Below are 19,635 nucleotides of genomic sequence, written 5' to 3'. Positions count from 1 at the left end.
CTCCCCAGGCATGCTAAGGATCTGCTAGATTTACGCTCGCTTAATTATGAATGAGTGTGGCATGAGAGAAGTGAAACAGATCTTTTTAAAACTGCCCCCTCAGCCTGCTTTGGTGACTAAACTCACACACTTTAAAAAATTCTCCTTAAAAAGACCTGAAATGTGGGCGTGACTGAGCAAGTCTAGAATGTCATGGCCAAAAAGAAAACATGCGTTCATACAAGCAGTGAATCAGGTTACGTCTGAAAATCCAACTCTGTGTGCATTCGTGTGTGTCTGTGGGAGGTCCTTAATATCAAGAAGCACCTCAAGTCCGCATTGACTGAAGATCCATTTCAGTTTAACGCACTGCAGATGTGTGGGTGTGGGGTTGTGCTTTTTTGGCCGTTCTTTTATCAACAAACTCCAGAGTGCACCAGTTTCCCAGGAATCTCGAGAATTTAGGTCTGAAGATCCTGTCCCCTTAAATTTAGTGCAAAGAACAGAGCATGGGAAAACCACCAAGTGAGTCACACACACAGAGAAAGAAAAGAGTGGGTTCTGTGTGAAGTCTGGCCTCTAAAAGATAAGACATTCTTCTGCACATACACACACACACACACACACACACACACACACACACACACACACACACACACAAAACACATACACATACACAGAGGAGATGAGTAATAAAAGAATCATTTGGTGTTTGAGGCCCTAAATGGACGAAGGAGTTTTGTTTGTGTGTGTGTGTGTGTGTGTGTGTGTGTGTGTGTGTGAGAATGATATACAGTTCTTTCACCTTTGTTAAAGATAGGGTTAGAGAGTCCCCTTATACTGCACCACTGACTCATGAGAGCTTCAGGCCCCATGCACACACGCACACACACACACACACACACACACACACACACACACACACACACACACACACACACTCACACTTAAACTGCATTTAATAAAATAAAAAAAAAACAACAACACAAAACTAGCAATGAATATGTTTTTGGATAAACACTGAGCCCTGAGCACAGAACTTGTTTGGTTCCTGAAAACAACTAAACTATTTACCTTTTCACCTGTTAGAAAATAGTTGTTGTTTTTCCTCAGGCACAGGCTAGTCTTACTGTGTAGAGTTAGCCTCTGTCATTTAAGCGAGTAGTCCCTATCCCCCGGGATGCAGACCGGCACCGGTCCGTGGGTCAAGAGGGCCACACAGAAAGAATACATAACTTACATTATTTCCATTTTATTTATGATCTGATTCTGAATGATGTTTAATTTTGGAAAATTACCAGATTGTTTCTGCCACATCTGTCAATGACTCACTCTTGATGCATGGTGTGATAAGTGTTTAGATAGATAGATAGATAGATAGATAGATAGATAGATAGATAGATAGATAGATAGATAGATAGATAGATAGATAGATAGATAGATAGATAGATAGATAGATAGATAGATAGATAGATAGATAGATAGATAGATAGATAGATAGATAGATAAAATAATACAGTTATATAATAATTCAGCCTATCTATGTATTGCTGTTGAGATGGGAACTCTGTGTTAGACTCACATAAAAGAAGTGAGAAAAGGAGAAGAATGGCGAAGCGAGAGGAGCCATTGATCCATATCATGTGTCCTGAGTCAGCAGTCTTTTTATGTTTAAGTGTCTTCTCTCCACCCCATTACACACTCTTTCTGGGACACTGAAGATTTTCTGTATCTGTAAATGTTATACAGTGGGACGTTTACCTTGGAAGAGCTGAATTAAATGGAACTGCAGGCATAGCGTGTGTGGGTGGGTGGGTGCACGCTGACCCACTTCCTGCAGCTGAAATTGTGCTCTTATACTGCCTTCACATGCTAGTAGTAAGACTGTAAATACAAGTTCCTAAGCTAAAACTGAATATAAACATCCGTTCCAGTGACAAATGGGAGTTTCAAAAAAGAATATCAACATCTCAGGGTCTATCCCAGGAGCACTAGACACAAGGCAGGAACATACCCCAGCAGGACACGACTCATTAACAGCTTAAAAAGCTGCACTAAAAGTGGCCAATTCTACCTCTGTGTTTTTGGAAAGTAGATTGAATCGGGAGAACCTGGAGGAGACACCCACAGAGATATCAGATGAACACGGAAAACAGCACAGCCAGTAACCAGAGCTCAGGAACAAACACAGACCATGGAGTATTTATTTATAGAAATGCAGTTCCCTTACATCTATAACCAATGGTTGCTTGAAGGGCATTTTTAAGAATGGTAGGGTGAATCCTGGGAACATACTAAAAAGGCTAATTCAAGTCAAGTCAAGTTTATTTTTATAGCGCTTTTCACAACATACATTGTCTCAAAGCAGCTCTACAGAATTTAACAGTTAAGGTGAACAATGTGTACTTATCCCTAATGAGCAGCCGTGGTGACTGTGGCAAGGAAAAACTCCCTTACATGTTATGAGGAAGAAACCTTGAGAGGAACCAGACTCAAAACGGGAACCCATCCTCATTTGGGTGACATCAAGAGTGTGATTATAGTCTTCAAACAATACAGAACACTAGAGAGTGATAACTAACATGAGCACTGGAGTCTAAGATTATGAGTTATGTTCTTTCTACAGTCTTTTACAGTCATTTGTGGTTATAAAACTAGGAGCTACTGAGCAACTTATAAAATAGCTCAACATTGGCAATCATCACAGATCCAACACCAGCTTCTCCATGCCAGAGCCTTTAAACACTCAAAAAGGTCCAGTGTCCAAACTCCACATGAAGTGGGATCCAAATGGCGCTGGTACGTCTCTAGATGGTTCGAGATGTTTGCAGGGTCGGCATCATAAGTAGCAGTAGTTTTTAGTCGATTTTAAACTGAACAGGTAGCCAGTGTAGGGATGATAAGATTAGGGTTATGGGCCGATGAGCAAAATCCCCCTCTTATCAGAATTTAATAAGAGAAAGTTATGAGTCATCCAGTCTTTTAATTCTTTGACACACTCAGTTATCCAAGCCAATTGAGCTGTATCATCTGGTTTTGATGAGATATATAGTTGGGTATCATCAGCATAACAGTGGAAGCTAATTCAATGCCTTCTAATAATATTTCCCAAGGGAAGCATGTTTTTTGTGAAAAGCAGGGGTCATTACCGATCCACAAGGCAAATGCTTAGTGGTTTGATTTTGCACATGAGGGACGCAAGCATCTGATGAGCACCTGAAGATGGCATTTTTGTGATCGAAGAGAAGCGTGTCATTGATAGCAGATATTGAAGCTGCATGTTATGAGTTGGCAGTTGGCACCCATTAAAACGGCTATAAAAATTATGAAGCATGACGATAACCATAAAACGATCATCATAACGCACAGAAGTCTGGTAGATAAAAAGTTAGTGGGTCCTGTTGCACATAAAGCTATATAGGTGCTTGTGCATTTATGTTTGTGTGTGTGTGAGTAGGCCATGGCCAGATGGGAACTGAGCTATGCAATGAAATTACAGCAGGATCTTCGTTTGAAGTTTTTACATGTGGGTGGGTGTGTTTTTTTTCCACAAACATAACTAGAAACATGTTTTTTCTTTCACAATTCAGACATGCAGAGCAAAAGAGAGAGAGAGAAAGAGAGAGAGAGAGAGAGAGAGAGAGAGAGAGAGAGAGAGAGAGGAAGAAAGGGAAAGCTCTATAAATTGAATATTCCTGATGTCTGTGGTCTGTGAAGTCAGGCCTCTTTTTACTGCTTAATTCTATATAGTAGGTGGAGAAGGGTTACAGCTCTCTGTGGCCCCCTGAATCACACACACCAATGAAAGGGCACACAACATGTACAGTAAGATGAATGATGGTCCTCAATGGTCCAATAGCACGCACACACACACACACACACACACACACACACACACACACACACACACACACACAAGACCGGCAGACTGATGAAAGCAGCACCGTCTTCAGTCCCTCATTCGTCAAGTGATTTGTTTTGTGTTGTCTCCTGCTGCTGTAGTTACACACCGACAGACAGTTTGCTGCTCTTCAAAATCGCTTGTGACTGTAATATTATATTGATTAATAACTGCAATAACAACCATGTAATTCAACAAGCTATTATACTAATCCCAGTTTATGGGGCGCCTTAGGCCTCACTCCCAACACCTGGTCCTACTCTCAAGAACTCAGCATATAGAATTACACAAAGTTCAACATACATACACACACAAACACCCCAGGACGATCTCAGAGGTTGTGGAGGATCTTTGAAGTGATCTCTGATTTAAGGGAGGATCGTAACCACCGAGGGTGATCCGGAAAACATCCATACACCCCCAATTTATACTCTCTGAATCTTTTAAACACTTCACTACTGCAGCCTTTTAGACTCAAAATGTTTATTAGACAAACAGGACAGAAGAAGTTCATAATGGTTCTTATATGTACTACACAAGCTTCTAACCTGGAAGAGGGAAGTTAAATGATGACAATGCAGCATGTACCAATATCTTCTTCGATCTCAATCAGGGACACACAGGGATGTTTTAATTATAGACAAGACGCAATTGAGGTGTTCCTTAAATGAACACGCCTTTATTTTTCAAGCTAGTCTTTATTCAAAATGTCTGAGGCATATAGTTGGTTAGCACAGACAAGAATTTCAGTGATAAATTATTATTCATTATAATTATTAATTATTATTAGGTTATTCTATTTTCTAACAAAGAATATTGTGATATTGTGTAACATACACCTAACATATATTCGATTAAAAAAAAGTTAAACATGAGTAAACTTCATGTGCATCACCATGTAGAAATGTGTGTAACCATAACCAAAAACCACAAAGACAACAACTAATACTGCAACCAATAGAATGCTTTTGTGCATATTTGGAAGCTGAAACCAAATTCCTTGTGTGTGTCAACACACTTGGCCAATCAGCTTGATTCTGATTCTGATTTTGATATTTGAGCTTCATTTCAATTTAACTGCAAATCTTTAACTCAATGATTGCCCTTGAACATTCATTATGACTGAGCTTTTTCTTAGCATACGAAATTTATTTTCATTGGTTATTAAAAATATTCTCCAGCCACATTATATAAAGAAAAGGTTGAATTGTCTTATTTAGTGTTTGTGCTTTCATTTTGTAAAACTGTAATGGTCCACTGATGTCACTGAGAATAGGAAAGCCGATGGATGTGATCTCTTTATCAGGTTTTTCATTCGAGTGTTCAATTTGTATCACAGAAACATTTTTAGAAACTAGTTTATATAGGTCATGAGCTGACATGGTTGCACTCCCTTTAACCATCTACTTTACATCTACATATTATCTACACATCCTTCTTCAATTTAGCTCTGTGTTTCCTCCAAATTTGTTGACCCTCTAACCTGTCCTGACATTCACCCAGGCTTCCCCCCAAAACTGCACTAGTAGCCCCATAACACATTTCCCTCGACTTCAAGTCTCAGCCTGAGGCCACAAGACAGAAATAACCAAACTCAGTGGCCTCTAATAAAAACCACATTTCCCTCAATTAAAGAAAGAGAGAGTTAGAGAGAGACATTGTCCTTAAAACGAGTTGTAGATATATCTGGCAACTGTTCTCCATCTTTCTTTGCATAAAATGTACAAATGTTTTGTTTCTGTTCCTCCTCAGGACAATTTGCCCACAAACAAGCACTAACTGACATTTCGCATGTAGCATGGAGAGGAGGAGGGATTGGGCTGCTCGGAGTTTATTTTAGAAAATCTGTTCCTCCAATCAGGACCGTGTGAGCTTGGCCGTTCCCATCCATTCCTCGGCTCCCCCAATGCATCATGGGCTTCCGTGGTTGAAATATCCAGAACCCTGTGTTCTCTCTCTCTCTCTCTCTCTCTCTCTCTCTCTCTCTCTCTCTCTCTCACTTGTGTTTGCTTTTAAACAACAAACTCTTGAAACAGAGCGTTCATGTGCCCAAAGCAAGTTTTCTAAGGCTAAAATATGTCAAAACCAGAACAGAAATCATGTGGAATTGTTTAAATTAGACATACAAATAGAGGTACTGCTTCAGACATTAGTAGTGGTTGTGGCACTTGCTTACATCCTTTATTTTAAGCTGCCTAAATATACAGCTGCATGAATTGACTAGAAATTTAATTTCAACTAGGGTTTATTAATAAAACTAGATGAAGAAGCAATGAATAACTGCCTCAGCATACACAGTATTTGTTTCCAGTTTAGAGTAAACCAACAGCGCACAATTAATATACAGTTTCTGTAAAGCAAAGCTGGACTGAAACAAGACGTAGACGAATAAAACTAAATGACCAAGCATAGCACACAGTACATATTGACCTGTGACAGAATTTGACATAATAGTGCAGCGATTGTCGAGTTGGTTATAGAAGCATATTGCACATGATTATGATATTTCAAGATATTTCAAGTTTAATACAACCTCAGTAACACATAACACATCTAAACACAACTAAATGACCAAGCAGGGAAGACATTACACATTGGCCTGTGATATAAATTGAAACTATAGTGCAGTGATTGTCCATTATGAATGGGGAGAAAGAGGGAAAATTATATTGCATGAATAAATATTGCAGCTGATTAACCAAAATCTCATATGAATATGTGGGTATGTGGGGCGTATTCTGGGGTTGTTTGATGCCAATTTTGTGTGTAAGTATGTGTGTGTGTGTGTGTATGTGTGTGTGGGTGTGCCTTTGAAAAATGCTTGGAGAATTGCTATTTTTATCACTGTATTTAAAGCACGGTTTATTTTTTTAAAGCATGTTTGATCTTCACAAAGGTTTTATGTGAAAAAAGAAAATAGCCTGTGATGTCCCGGTCTGATGTAGGTACAAAGCAGGCAGATATTCGCTCTATTCAGCCTTCTGCCTCGTCTATTGTAAACTCAGTCTTGCAGATTCATGCCACCGTCATGCACGTGATGGCAGTGAGACAGCTGACATGCATTTTGCAGACGTCTGTGCAGCCGTTATTGCCACTGGAAATAATTAGTTCTGAGATGCCGGGAAAACGGTATGGAATTCAAAAACTCAAGGTTGCATTCATGAGAGGTTAAGTGACCGTTGAAGATTGTGAGCATTGCACGTAAGGTCACACATATGGAGCTTCAGTTTTCAACTCTTTCATACGCCCTTTGTCAGCGAGCCAAACCAAACGGGGTGACTGGGGAAGTCTGAATTAGAAACGGAGATGCGAATGGAGGTGGAAAGTAAGAAAGAGCAGAGAGAGAGAGAGAGAGAGAGAGAGAGAGAGAGAGAGGAGGAGGAGGAGGAGCAGGAGGAGGAGTAGGACCCATTTCCCTCATGTTGAGCTTTTCGATGGCAAAATCCAGATGTTGGTCTGATGGTCCGTAGGTCTACATAAAAAGTACACAATCATGTTACTGAATCGATTTAGACCCATTTAAGTAAATTTTACAGTGTGGATTCTCAATCTTTCATACAAACTAAGGAGTTAATATTGGGATTTTTGGAGTGCTGTCACATTTAAAACATGCTGTTTGTTTGCATTAGCCATTTTAGCTGCTAATGGACCATAAACTTGCATTCACAAGGTGTCCCCACACACACACACACTCACACAAGGTGTGTGTGTGTGTGTGTGTGTGTGTGTGTGTGTGTGTGTGTGTGTGTGTGTGTATAAAATGACAAAATTCCAATGCAATATGTAGTGAACAGTAACTTTAATTTCAGGTCTAAGTCAGGGGGAAAGCCTTCATGTTAAATGAGCAGTGGGTTAGAAATGGTACGACCCATCGCGGGGGTGTTTCAATGTGTCGTCTACGTGTGTAATCATTTCCCCCCGCCGAATAAACTTTTCTTTTGTGTTTTCTATAAAAACAGACTTTAGTTTTATTTTAGTTACAACATGACATCATTTACATTTGCTTTATTTGTGAGGCAAAAGAATAGACTATAAAAACACCCCCCTCCGCACGTTCACAAACCTCTATGTAACAACACTGTGAAAAGACATATAACGTTGATTCATTTGTACTTAAGGAGCGACTATGCGTAGAGAGTCGTTAGCCCGCCCTTGTCCATCTCCCTTCCCCCTCCATTCATCCTCCCTCTCTGCGTTTCCTACAAAAGCAAAACGCCGCGATCACACGCGTGGGAAGGTCGCACAAGCGCCCAGAGCCGAGTGTCTACTCTGATGCATGCGCTCGTGCTTTTTTTGTAGCAGTCTCGCAGGGTTTCTGTCGTGCTACATATACGCACAGAGGGTTTGGAAGACTCGGGGGGTCGACCCCGGTAAATAGAGCACAGAGATAGCACAGTCATACCGGGAGAGGACAGGAAGAAAAGACGCTCCGTGTGGCGGGACATGGGGGACGCGCCTCGGCGCGGATGCGCTCCATCCGGTCCGCTCGGAGAGCGAGAGCGCGCGCGCTCATGACACACTGGACACAATGCCACGGATGCTCGCGCTGATTTAGGCCGGGAGAAACAAACCTCTGTGACTGTGCGTGCGTACGTGCCTTGTAGAGGATTTTTTTAAGCAGCTCGAGATCGGAGCGCGTGCATCACACAAATTCGGGAGAGATAATTCATGCACGCGCCAGATTGAGATTTCCGAGGTGAGGAGATCGGCACGTCTTCTGTATCTGTGCTTCATACGGATGCTAGCACCCTTGTCATGTTTACTCTTTCCATCTATCCCTCTCTCTGTCCTTCTTTTCCTCTATCAATCCCCTCTCTCCCTCTGTCTGATGTAATGTACCACGATGATCTTCAGTGTCTCTGTAATTCTCATATCACAGCTTTTCTGTGTTATCACTGGAAGGATCATATCAGATGGAGAAGCATGGACACTTATTCCTCCTCGTGCAATGCAATGCTGTGATGCTGCTTCTCAGCTAACTTATAATTGCATGCTTTTGGTCATTATTTTGCATCAGTGGAGTGTTAGAAGTCATGCATTGCTCTTGCTAACTCTGGATGGTCCTAGAAAGTGATGCAAGGCTCCTGTGTATGTGTTTGTGTGTGCATTGCCAAACTTGTGATCTTCTTTCTTCTTTTTTCATGTGATAACTGCATATTGTTTTCCAGCCACAATGAGGAACTATACTCCTTTTTAATAACAATGTTAAAGAATAGTAAATGAGATGCTCTGCTGGAAGAAATAGTCTGCAGTGTCAATGTTTAGGGGAAACCTTCACATCATAGGAAACAATAGGATAGACAGCATGTGTGTGCATGCGTTTGAAGGTGTGTATGCATAGTGAGTGTGATGTGTGTGTGTGTGTGTGTGTGTGTATGTATGTGTGCTGCAGTCTTTCTCTCCTGCTCATCTCTGCACTGCAGGGCAGCAGTGGCAGAAGCAGCTCGGTGCCAGCCATTCCCTATCACCTGTCCTGTATACTGACACTGACACAATGCAGAATCCAAATGAGAGATTGAGAGAGAGAGAGTAACAATGAGGGCAGCACAGTGCCAGCTACCCCCTAATACCAGGCTGGGTTACTCACCCTACTCTGCACAATGCAATAAACAGAGAGAGAGAGAGGATTAATGGCGACTAGCTACAATCAGTGCATTGTGGTGAAGTAAATGTTGATGGTTGACCCCGTCCTTACCTTACATTTTATTGCTGATTTCTTTACTATTGTATGTTTAAAACTTTTAGACTTCATGTTTGAGATGTGGGCCTATAGCGTGTCAGCGATCCTCTGACGATGCCTCGAACAGGCCACTGAGGTCAGCATTAAATCTGTATGGTAGACTGAATGTGATGTGCGCTGCACTCCGCCACCCTGGACTGCTGCTGAAATGCACCGCATTGCTCTCCTTGTGCTGTTTGCCTGTTTTTTTTTTCTTCAGAAGTGCTTGTTAAATGCTATAGCTCACCGTTGGCCTGTAATAAAGGCCCCGAGTTTGCTAAAATGATATACACATACTGTGTATGATAATAAGATTTAAGGTGGTCACTCCACCCATGAATCCTTATCGGTTTGAGGTATGATTGTAGGTGTAGATAATCAGTGGATTGCAGGAACACATGCTGGGTACGGATTTTATTTCTGTCATAGCGAAATAAATTTTTTTGACAATTATTTTCCTGTAGATATGCTACAATGGCAGCTGATTTCAAAGCACCTCAATGAAACTGAGAAACGAATTAGTAGTTTGGTCACACTGAGCTTTTAGACTTCAGCTAAATGAATAGTATTGTATTTTACCAACACACTCGAATTTCCTGTGTATGCATCAAAAACTTAATAAGTTTCACACACACCCATGTGCTTGAAACTCACAATAGAAGTCTGAAAGCAGCTGTTGTGGAAACCTCAGTACAGGAAAATGTGAATTCATCACATAAAAATGCGATAAAGGTGACTGCATCCTTTGTCCACCACCCGGAAGAAGGGATCCCTTGTGTCATAATTATAGGAGAGACCGTTACAAAGCATTACATGGCTAAATACGCTTGCAGACAAACACCTGCTCCCCATACCCCCTCCCTTCAAATCGCCCGAGTCACAGAGTCATCACATGATCAGCGGCAGGTCTAAAGCTTGTTCGTTGGTGCTAAGCTGCTTGTTCATTCCCTAGGTTTTGCAAATCTGATTTATAGACGATTACGTCTTATACCACTGCGCAGTCTGGTTCTCGATTCCGATTGGTTTTGAAGATGTTAATGAATTTTCCAGAACAGTAGCTTTGAGACTAGGTCTGACTACAAGCTTTATTAATACGCTTGTTTATTAATGCCCTCGCAATGCGCTCGCATCTCTTTATTGCTATACTAATAGCTTACACAAGGACCTGTATAGCAGATACTTCACTGAGGCGATGTTTATTTGCCATTTCTTTTGCAATGAATCTCCAGCATCAGCGCTATGTAAAGGCAAAGCTTTCTGTCACAGGAAAATCTCAGGATGGAGGTGCTTTTTGTGTGTGTGTGTGTGTGTGTGTGTGTGTGTGTGTGTGTGTGTGTGTGTGTGTATGACAACCTGGGTGTTTTTTTTTTTTCTTTGCAGAATATAGCTTCAATAAACCGACTTATTATGGATGACGCCAATTTATCCAATTTTTGTCTTATAAGGACAATAATGCTGTTTAGAACATAACAGAAAATAATCAGCTTTTTGGTGTAAAAGGTACAGTGTATTGTGTAAGGCTGGTATTGTGTATGTGTGTGTGTGTGTGTGTATATATATATATATATATATATATATATATATATATATATATATATATATATATATATATATATAACCGAGACCGGGGTGCTGAAGTGAAGTATTAGCTTTGTTTTTTGGGCTCAGGTCACTATGTTAAGATCCTAATGCAGTTTTCTGCCTCGAAAAGCCCAGGGTTTTAGAGGATCTGTGTAACAAGATGGAGTATTTAATAAGGGTTTAAGGAGTTAAGAGAAGGTTTGCAGAAGAAGGAGTGATGAGTGTGTTGGGTGGGATGAGAACAGTGTTTACTGAGTGTAGCATCTCGGAGAGAAATTTGCCACATTTCTTCTTCTCTGAAGAAGAAATCCACTTCACAAGTCAATAACAAACTCACATGGCAGTGTTTAGGTGGAGAATGAGACTGAGGGTGAACTCCCTCACACACACACACACACACACACACACACACACACACACACACGGTTCTGTAACATTCGGTCCCGCCCGTTATGCCCGTGCAGTTTTCGGTTCTTTAGACCGTTGCAAGAGGAGAAACACAAGAATGAAGGGATGTGTTTTCTTTCTCTGATTCCCCCCCACCCCCCACCACCCCCAACTCACCCACCTACTCCACCTCCACCTTCCTCAGCGTGGAGGAAATGTGAGCCGTCCTGCTTTTATCAGCTCCATTGTTTGTGATCCTCTGGGATGGAGTTTCCTGAAGGAGGCCAGAAAGCTGCACATGTTCCCCAGCTTGGCTCCCATGACCAAACAGCCACACTGAAGTGTTTAAGAAATCTCTCTCTCTCTCTCTCTCTCTCTCTCTCTCTCTCTCTCTCTCTCTCTCTCTCTCTCTCTCTTTCTCTCTCTCTTTTCTTCTCCCTCTCACGATTTCCTTTTCAACTTAGCCTACAGATGGAGTTTAGACATGTGTGTGAGTGTTAGCAGTGCCGGTTATATGTAGACATGATTCTGAGCTCATATATCTACCCAAGATGTAAGAGCAAGTGTACGAGGAAGAAAATAAAATAAAGGAAGCTGCTTTTCATGGTGAAGGATGAGCGAGATGATGATTTGTTGTTGGGGGAACATTTGTTATTTAGTCTGGGGTTGGAGGGGGGTTGGTTTTGGACCACCTCAACTGAATGCCAGTCAAAACAGCAGTATGCTTTAATGACCTAGATGTGCTCCTGGTCTGTAAAACTCTTTGTTCTTCACAGATTCTTTGTTTGTGTGTGTCTTCCTGTCGTGCCTGCAGAAGAATGTTTACCATTTTCATTTGGCACAGCAATTGCAATGTAAACAAATGCGCCATTGCTTGAAGCTTTGCTGCATATGAAGTGATCAAGATTTTATGCTGCTTAATATGCTACAGTCATTTTCCACACGTTAATTGGAACATATTCATAGCATATTGCAATATTCAGTCTACACACTAGATGCCCGTATGCCAAAACATGCATCACAAGAAGCAATTTTATGCTCTCTCAAAAAAGTGTTATGGAATTAAAGTTCAATTTGTCACCACGATAATTGGGACAACTCCAAATTAAAGAGGAACTTAAGCAATTAAGAGTATGTTGGTAATATACATTAAATAAATGAAGTTTTATTTAGCCTGATCAGAATTAGTGGACATTTGGAGGATTTTAATACCGCTGATGTTACATTTGAGTAACTGGATTTAAAAAAAGATCATTTGTATAATGGTGTGTAATTAATCTGTAGTAAATGCATTATGGTTGATTTTAGCTAGTGGAAAATGAACAGCATCAAAAAAGTGCTTCTAAGCACATCCACAAAAGTATGTGAGATTTGTATTTTCCAGACAAAAGCAGTCCAACTGACAAGCAGTATTAAAAAAGCCAGTTATTGTCATAAATTGAAAATATTAAAAAGCATTAAAAAAATGAATCAATTCAATCCAAGCCTATAATAAATAAAATAGTTTTGGATAAGATTTCATAAAAAATTAAGCTAAATGGTATTTAATGATGCAAACAGCAGATGGGTATCTATCAGCTGATGATCAAGGATTAATTTCTCAATATTGGAAAAGGAAAAGTCGTATTGAGCTTAATGTATTTAGAGTGATTCGAGATTGATCCAAAATGCTTAGAGATGTTTTGAACAATTACAAGAGGCAGAAAAAAAAGATGTGCTAATTCCCCACAGTTTAGTTAATCTAATCTGCAACTTCATTTGTTTGAGAGGAAGACGTGTATTCATAAGGACTGCATGAAAGTTATTTTTTACCTCTTGCCATTGATAATAAATTGTTGACAAAAACAAGATCTGAAGATCAATATGGCAGACTAGCCAACTAGATAACTGATAAATAGCTGTTGTGTCTTTGCAGCGTGACAAACGTATTGTTTGCTAGCTTTGCCCTGTAAATATATTTGTGATTCTTTGCCGTGTATTTCAACAAAATTCCTGCCAGAGATTAAAGCGTCACATGTTTTGTCAAGATTGTCGCATTACCTCATCTACTTTTACTAAGTAAAGTTAGACTCCTGTGACATGCTTACACAGGAGGTCCATTAGCCTAGGAACTTACTCGTTTATTCTCTTTCCTGTTCCTGTTTTTTGTCAGATGTATCAAAATATAGCTGGCGAATATTTACAGACCAACATTGTATTTATGTCTTTTCAGTTCCATTCATAACAGGTTTTACTGTTGTCTGTAGATCCTTTATGAGTATGCAGGCAATTTTATAAATGGAAATGGCTTCTTCTATTTGAGCACCGTAGTGAATGATAAAAAAAAAAAAAATGCATTATGGGATATGGCATTGTAAAGGTTGAAAGGTTGCTTCGAATCCATATAAACCATGTTTGTGAGACTGTGTATATGTGGGTTAATGAACAGGAGATGGAGAAAGATAGAGAGGTAAAGGGAAAGTGCCCTGTGTATGACCTGCATTTCTGTTTTTGTGTTATTAGTATGAAAGGAGCTTGTTTATATATATATATATATATATATATATATATATATATATATATATATACAGTGTATATATATACAGTGTGTATATATATATATATATATATATATATATATATATATATATATATATATATATATATATATATATATATATATTATGTGTATATATGTCCATAATCGATATAGTGACTAGTGTTAGGAGCAACATGCTTGTAGTTACATTTAACACTGTGGTGTAACTTGAATAAAAAGTGTGAAACGTTTATCGTGACTACGCGCCAGTTCTTGAAAAACATGTGCACACTATGTAAGATTGAATTCTTTCGCTAGACTAAAAATCCGTGAGCACGAACGTGGGTGCAGAAGAGCGTAGACATGGGGGTGTGTGTGTGTTTGTGTAAAAGAGTTGCTATTCTTTTCTTTATCATGATGACCCAGTATTTTATGCTTGTATGTACTTGTGAATTTCTAATATGTGCCATAGTTGATCTTTCTCTATCTGTTTCTCTCTCTGCAGATGACGGAGGGCCGGAGATGTCAGGTCCATCTCCTTGATGACAGGAAATTGGAGCTCCTCGTGCAGGTGAGCCATTCATCCCCACACCCCCAGCCCCCTACATCCAATTAAACTCCTTGTCTATTATACACAAGTTTGCAACGTCATCCATTCTCATTACACAGAGTACATGAAGCTCAGTGGTGCGATACAATAATGGTGCACACAAACCTGATTTGCACTCGTTGACTCGCACAGTGCTGCGCTGCCAAGGTGTGAGAGTTGTGTCTGTTTTTATGATCAGTGTCTCAGATTTCCTCTTGTTTATGTGAGACGGGAAATCCTCTCTGCCCCTTTGAGAGTTAATTACCACCTCCCTGATAGAGGACGACTCTTTGTGTGTGTGTCTGTGAAAGGCCGAGAGATTCGAGCTCAGTTTTCTAATCTTTTATTGAAATCTCGGGTGCATATTTTTTGTGTGCAAAGGAGTTTACCAGTGATTGTACAGGGACAGCGCTTTTGTTGCTTCTGTTGTTCCGGTTCAGTGTTTCAGCGCATTAGATTTGAAAGAGAAAAATAATAGAGATTGTCTGTTTTGAAATATGAGAAGTTTCCTATTTATTTGTTGTTGAGATCTTTATGTACTGTCTGTCAATACATACTTAGGAGGATTTCAATATACAATAATTAATATAGTAACACAGAAAACTAAATCGTAATAAAATCAATGATGGCAAACTATAAGCGTTTAAAGATATAATTTGCTTTTTTTTTCTCTGATTATGTTTTCACATAAGCCTTATAGGAATCAGAAATGCTGTGATGTCACGGTATCACAGCAACATTTTGATTAAGATAACATCTATCAGCACTGGAAAGAGCCTACTGTGTATAGTTAGTTAAAATACAGTGTAGAGAACTGAAACAGAGATTCTTTGTGGCTGCTTGAAAATGAGCTTTGCCCCATTTTGATCCAAGACACTCTGGTCTGCTTAAACGGCAACTTGCAGGCCACTGACTAATCAAGACCCTTTTAAGCATCTACAATCATACAGCCGTCACTGCTGACCTGCACTTTGTAATGCAGCCGCAGTTCTCCACAATCAACAATTCATTGGTTTCTGCAGTTCTGTTGTCTTATGAGTTTTATTTGCCCTGTCTTTAATATTTATTGTAATTTATATCATATTGGCATGGTTTTTTTTACCACTTTATGAGGTTCTCCCTACTGTGCTGCTGTAGTATTTGTAGGATATACAAGTTATATAGAGAAATGACTATAATTGAAACTTGGAAGGAACGGGTATTTAGATACTCTACTCGAGGAAACTTTTACAAGCTTTAAAATTCTAATCATTTTCCAAATGGCGGCTATTGTAATGTAATTTTGCCGATAAATCTGATGATTCAGAACTGTCAGGTCTGTTACACTGCAGCAAGTTCATTTGCCATGTATGTGTTTCAATCCCCCTGCTGTCCTCACCTTTAACACTTACACACACAGTAACTACACAGTTAGGAAATTCCCATTTAAAAGACACGCAAAAAAAACGCAACCTGCTTGAACTCCCTGCATTCCAAGCTCAGTAGAATTCAGGACACACACACGGTCCCTTCATTCAGTTTATTCTCTCCCTATCTGTCTCTCTCTTTTATTTCTGTGTGAACTGTCTGTCAGATGTGATTACCCAAGCAGAGCTGATCTCTGTAGGGTCCAATCTGATTTGAACTCACTGAAATTGTTCTCTCATGGTTGGAGGTATATCTCTCGTTCTGTTCCATCGGCTTGCTTTTCAGACGCTCTCTCCGAAGCGCTGAACAAATGAGTCTTATTTGCGCTCTGGTTTTGTTTTGGCAGGCAAAACGATTTAGACTAAATAAGGGCCTGTTAAAAAGTCAAAGAAGAAGATGAAAAAGTGAGAATAATGATAAAACTGGGGAAAAAGTGTAAAAAAAAGAAGGGTGGCGTCTCATAAAAGTTAGGACACAGGGACCACAAACTTTGTGATCTTTATCTAGGAGTTCTGTGCTTTTACATCAGGCTACGCTGCTGTTGTGCCATTATGCTAATGTGGTTCATATAAATCCCTGTGTCATATATGCACACATTTCTACCTAATTCTTATGATTTCTGAAAGGATTATATAAAAGAATTACTAGCAGTATTTGTAGTCTTTGTAATGTGTTTAAATGCAACCTTTCAATGAAGCTATGTAGCAATTGGAAAGTTAGCTTTGGCTGATGCTAGCTCTTCAACTGTTTTTTTGTGCAAAACAGGCCTTAGCCTTCGGAAAGAATTAATTATATGGGAGGATATGGGTGATATGGGAGGCTATCATGGTAGTGCATAGGAATTAGCAACAACTACATTAAAGGGACAATAAACAAAATAATGTCGATGTACACTTGATGTACATTCATTGAATAGTATACTAACACTTGACAGGATTTGCAGTCAATCAGTTTTATATCGTCCACCTCTAGCTTTTCATCTTCCATGCTGTCTTTTCTGTACATATATATCCATAGACGGACAGTGACTTTCCTGTCATACTTTATATCCACATGTATCACTACAGTCAGTATTTGCTACCCAAAAGCAAGCACTAACTTTAGCTAGCAGGCATGAACTGTCTTTGTAATATCTCAGCCCACGTTTCTTTCATTTCTTTCTCTTTTCTCATTTCCTTGTTTTTCTGCTCGGCCCTGTTTCCTATTGTTTCTTTTTTCTTTTATTTCATCCCATTATTTGGGTTAAAAAGTCATAGGCGGGTTAACCAGGTTGGGTGAGTTAGCAATATAATTCCCCTTGGGGATGTCAGAGATTAGTCCAGTGGCACCTGAAGCTCTAGCACATCTTTTATATCCTGAAGGTCAAGCAAGGCTAATTCTTAGGAGGCTTCTGTTAAAAAAAAAAAAAAAAAAAAAGCACTATGTCTAGAATCATATTTTTCTTTGAAACTGAGTGAGATCAAATTGGTGACTACAGCTGACTGTCTTCACTACACTCCTGGCTCTTTAAATATGGTCACACAAAAAAGACAGATCAGGTTGCATGCTAGCAGGGTAAATCTGAAACTTGGGGTAGCAGTGATCACATATTGGATGTGTGATCTAACTTATTTTACATGGTTTATCAATCCTGTGACATCAGTTTGCAGGAGTAGATTCGAGCAAGTATATTTTAATCAGGATGAGGCTAGAGGCTAAAAGCACACACATAGATAAAGTGCTAGTTTGATTTTAATAATGGGCTGCTTCTGTCTGGAGTCTGACCTGACTGTTTCCTGTTCCTCCTGCTCTTTTGTCACCTCATTGAAGACACAAAGTACACGTCTACGAATTCAGACGCAGAAACATCTGTGGTGAAAAGAGCTAATGGTGTGCCATGTCCTTCCTAAGTGAATTATCTGGAATGGGGTGTTGAAGGATTGACATGACCAGGGATTAGATTGCACATTTAGAAGTGTTGCAGATGGACGGATGGTTGGATGGATGGATGGATGTATACATATGCTGTTAGATGAATTTGTTTAAACTATCCACGTTTTGTTTAATGTGTGCACTTGACAAAACATTGTCCACAATTTAAAATAAGTTTTATCTTAGATGAAGTCAACTGAGTTTAAAAGTCTATGTTATGACTAAACCTGTATATAGGTTTTGGCATGGTGATGTGATAAAACCATTGCACAAACATCAGTAAATAAAGTTTTTTCATATGGCTTTATTCAAAAAATAGAAACTGGAATGAGCCTACCTTATAGCATACTTAATATTGAATGTTTTAATAACATTTTCTTTAGCCCCTATTGTCCACATTAAAGCCTAATAGTAATTAGCCTGCCTTCAAAAACTAATGGTAAATGAAGCAGTAGGTAGTCTCTAGTGCAAATAGGGGCTTTTTACAGTTTTTTTTTTTTAATTTCTGGAAAATTGTCTTTACTTAGTGCTGATAATGAACATTTAGCTCTGCGTGATGATACAGGCTCTTGGTTGAAATGTTTTTTTTCCTTGTTTTTGTGTGCGTACCCAGGTTAGTAGGTTAGGTATAGCTTCGGCATATGGCTGCTTGTTGTGCATCAGATTTTGAACCATGTGTGCGCATGTTCTTTGGGCAAGTCAGCTAACCATAAGTCTTTCATTAGCAGGCTGTAATTTCCCCTTGCTATAATTTGCTCTAATGGTGGCTTGTGTATTAGGGTGGAGGTCTGAGGTAAAAAAGCCTAGCTACATCCATAGCATGCGTTTATTGTTCATTCTTGAAGACTCTTGATGTTCTGAAGGGTTTCTGAGTTCCTTGTGGGTTTTCTCCACATCATTTCACCCCACAGGTGTAATTCATACTGTGCGTTAACCCCCAAAAATACAGTTACAATACATGCCAATGCTAGTTATGGAAAACCAAAGCACCGAGTCATGCTGTGTCGAGTGCTGCCTGTCACCAGTAACAAAGTAAAAGCTTTGTTCTACAAATCTACACTAATCAGACAACCCTTATCATGGTCCTTTGCTTCTTTGTGTTATGTCAAAATACAACACAGGAAACATTCAAACAGGGGTCTGGTGTCCATTGAAGTGGACTTGCATTTACCTCAAAATAATCATTAGCATGGGATGCCAATCCAGTGAGGAAAACAATTTAGAGAAAAGACAAAAATGTGTCCTGTTTGAGCATAAAACTGTGGGAAATATGAGGAGTGTGTTCTGATTACTAATCGATCACAGAAGAGTGTAAGGATTCATTTTAAGACCTAATGGTTGTTGAGCAAACAGAAAGATCGAGTAATCTGTAATGGTTTTTGTAGCTATTTAGTGTCAGAGTTTTGTAGATTGTTAGCTAGCTAGCTAAAAGCACAAATAGTACAAGATAGCATTGTTTAGCCGTACACTGCCTGTCAAAAGCGACATTTGAATCCTAAATGTTTAAATCTAAGTAAAAATAACTAAGAAAAGTGCAACTTTTTTAGCACAAGTTGGCCAATCTGCATCGTTTGACCCTAAGTTTGCATTGCATTTGATACTAATGGTATTTATAATTAATTAATACTTTTTAATAATAAAAA

The 19,635-nt window shown here is 39.4% G+C and overlaps 1 protein-coding gene across 9 annotated transcripts in view; it reads left to right on the top strand.

Annotated features, from left to right (window-relative positions):
- frmd4a (FERM domain containing 4A) overlaps window positions 1-19,635 on the top strand; it is a 133,757-nt gene that overhangs the window by 69,747 nt on the left and 44,375 nt on the right. For 8 of the 9 annotated variants that reach the window (XM_046864204.1, XM_046864203.1, XM_046864200.1 and 5 more), the window contains exon 2: window positions 14,591-14,656. In XM_046864204.1, coding sequence (XP_046720160.1) covers window positions 14,591-14,656 — 66 coding nt within the window. Of the gene's footprint in view, window positions 1-8,002; window positions 8,577-14,590; window positions 14,657-19,635 lie in introns of those variants that run through there. The other variant, XM_046864205.1, reaches the window with a different exon arrangement.

Source organism: Silurus meridionalis, chromosome 13 (assembly GCF_014805685.1).
Source record: "Silurus meridionalis isolate SWU-2019-XX chromosome 13, ASM1480568v1, whole genome shotgun sequence".
Taxonomy (NCBI): Eukaryota; Metazoa; Chordata; class Actinopteri; order Siluriformes; family Siluridae; genus Silurus; species Silurus meridionalis.
Note: the sequence above shows the minus strand (reverse complement) of the source record. Positions and strands in the feature narration are given on the sequence as shown.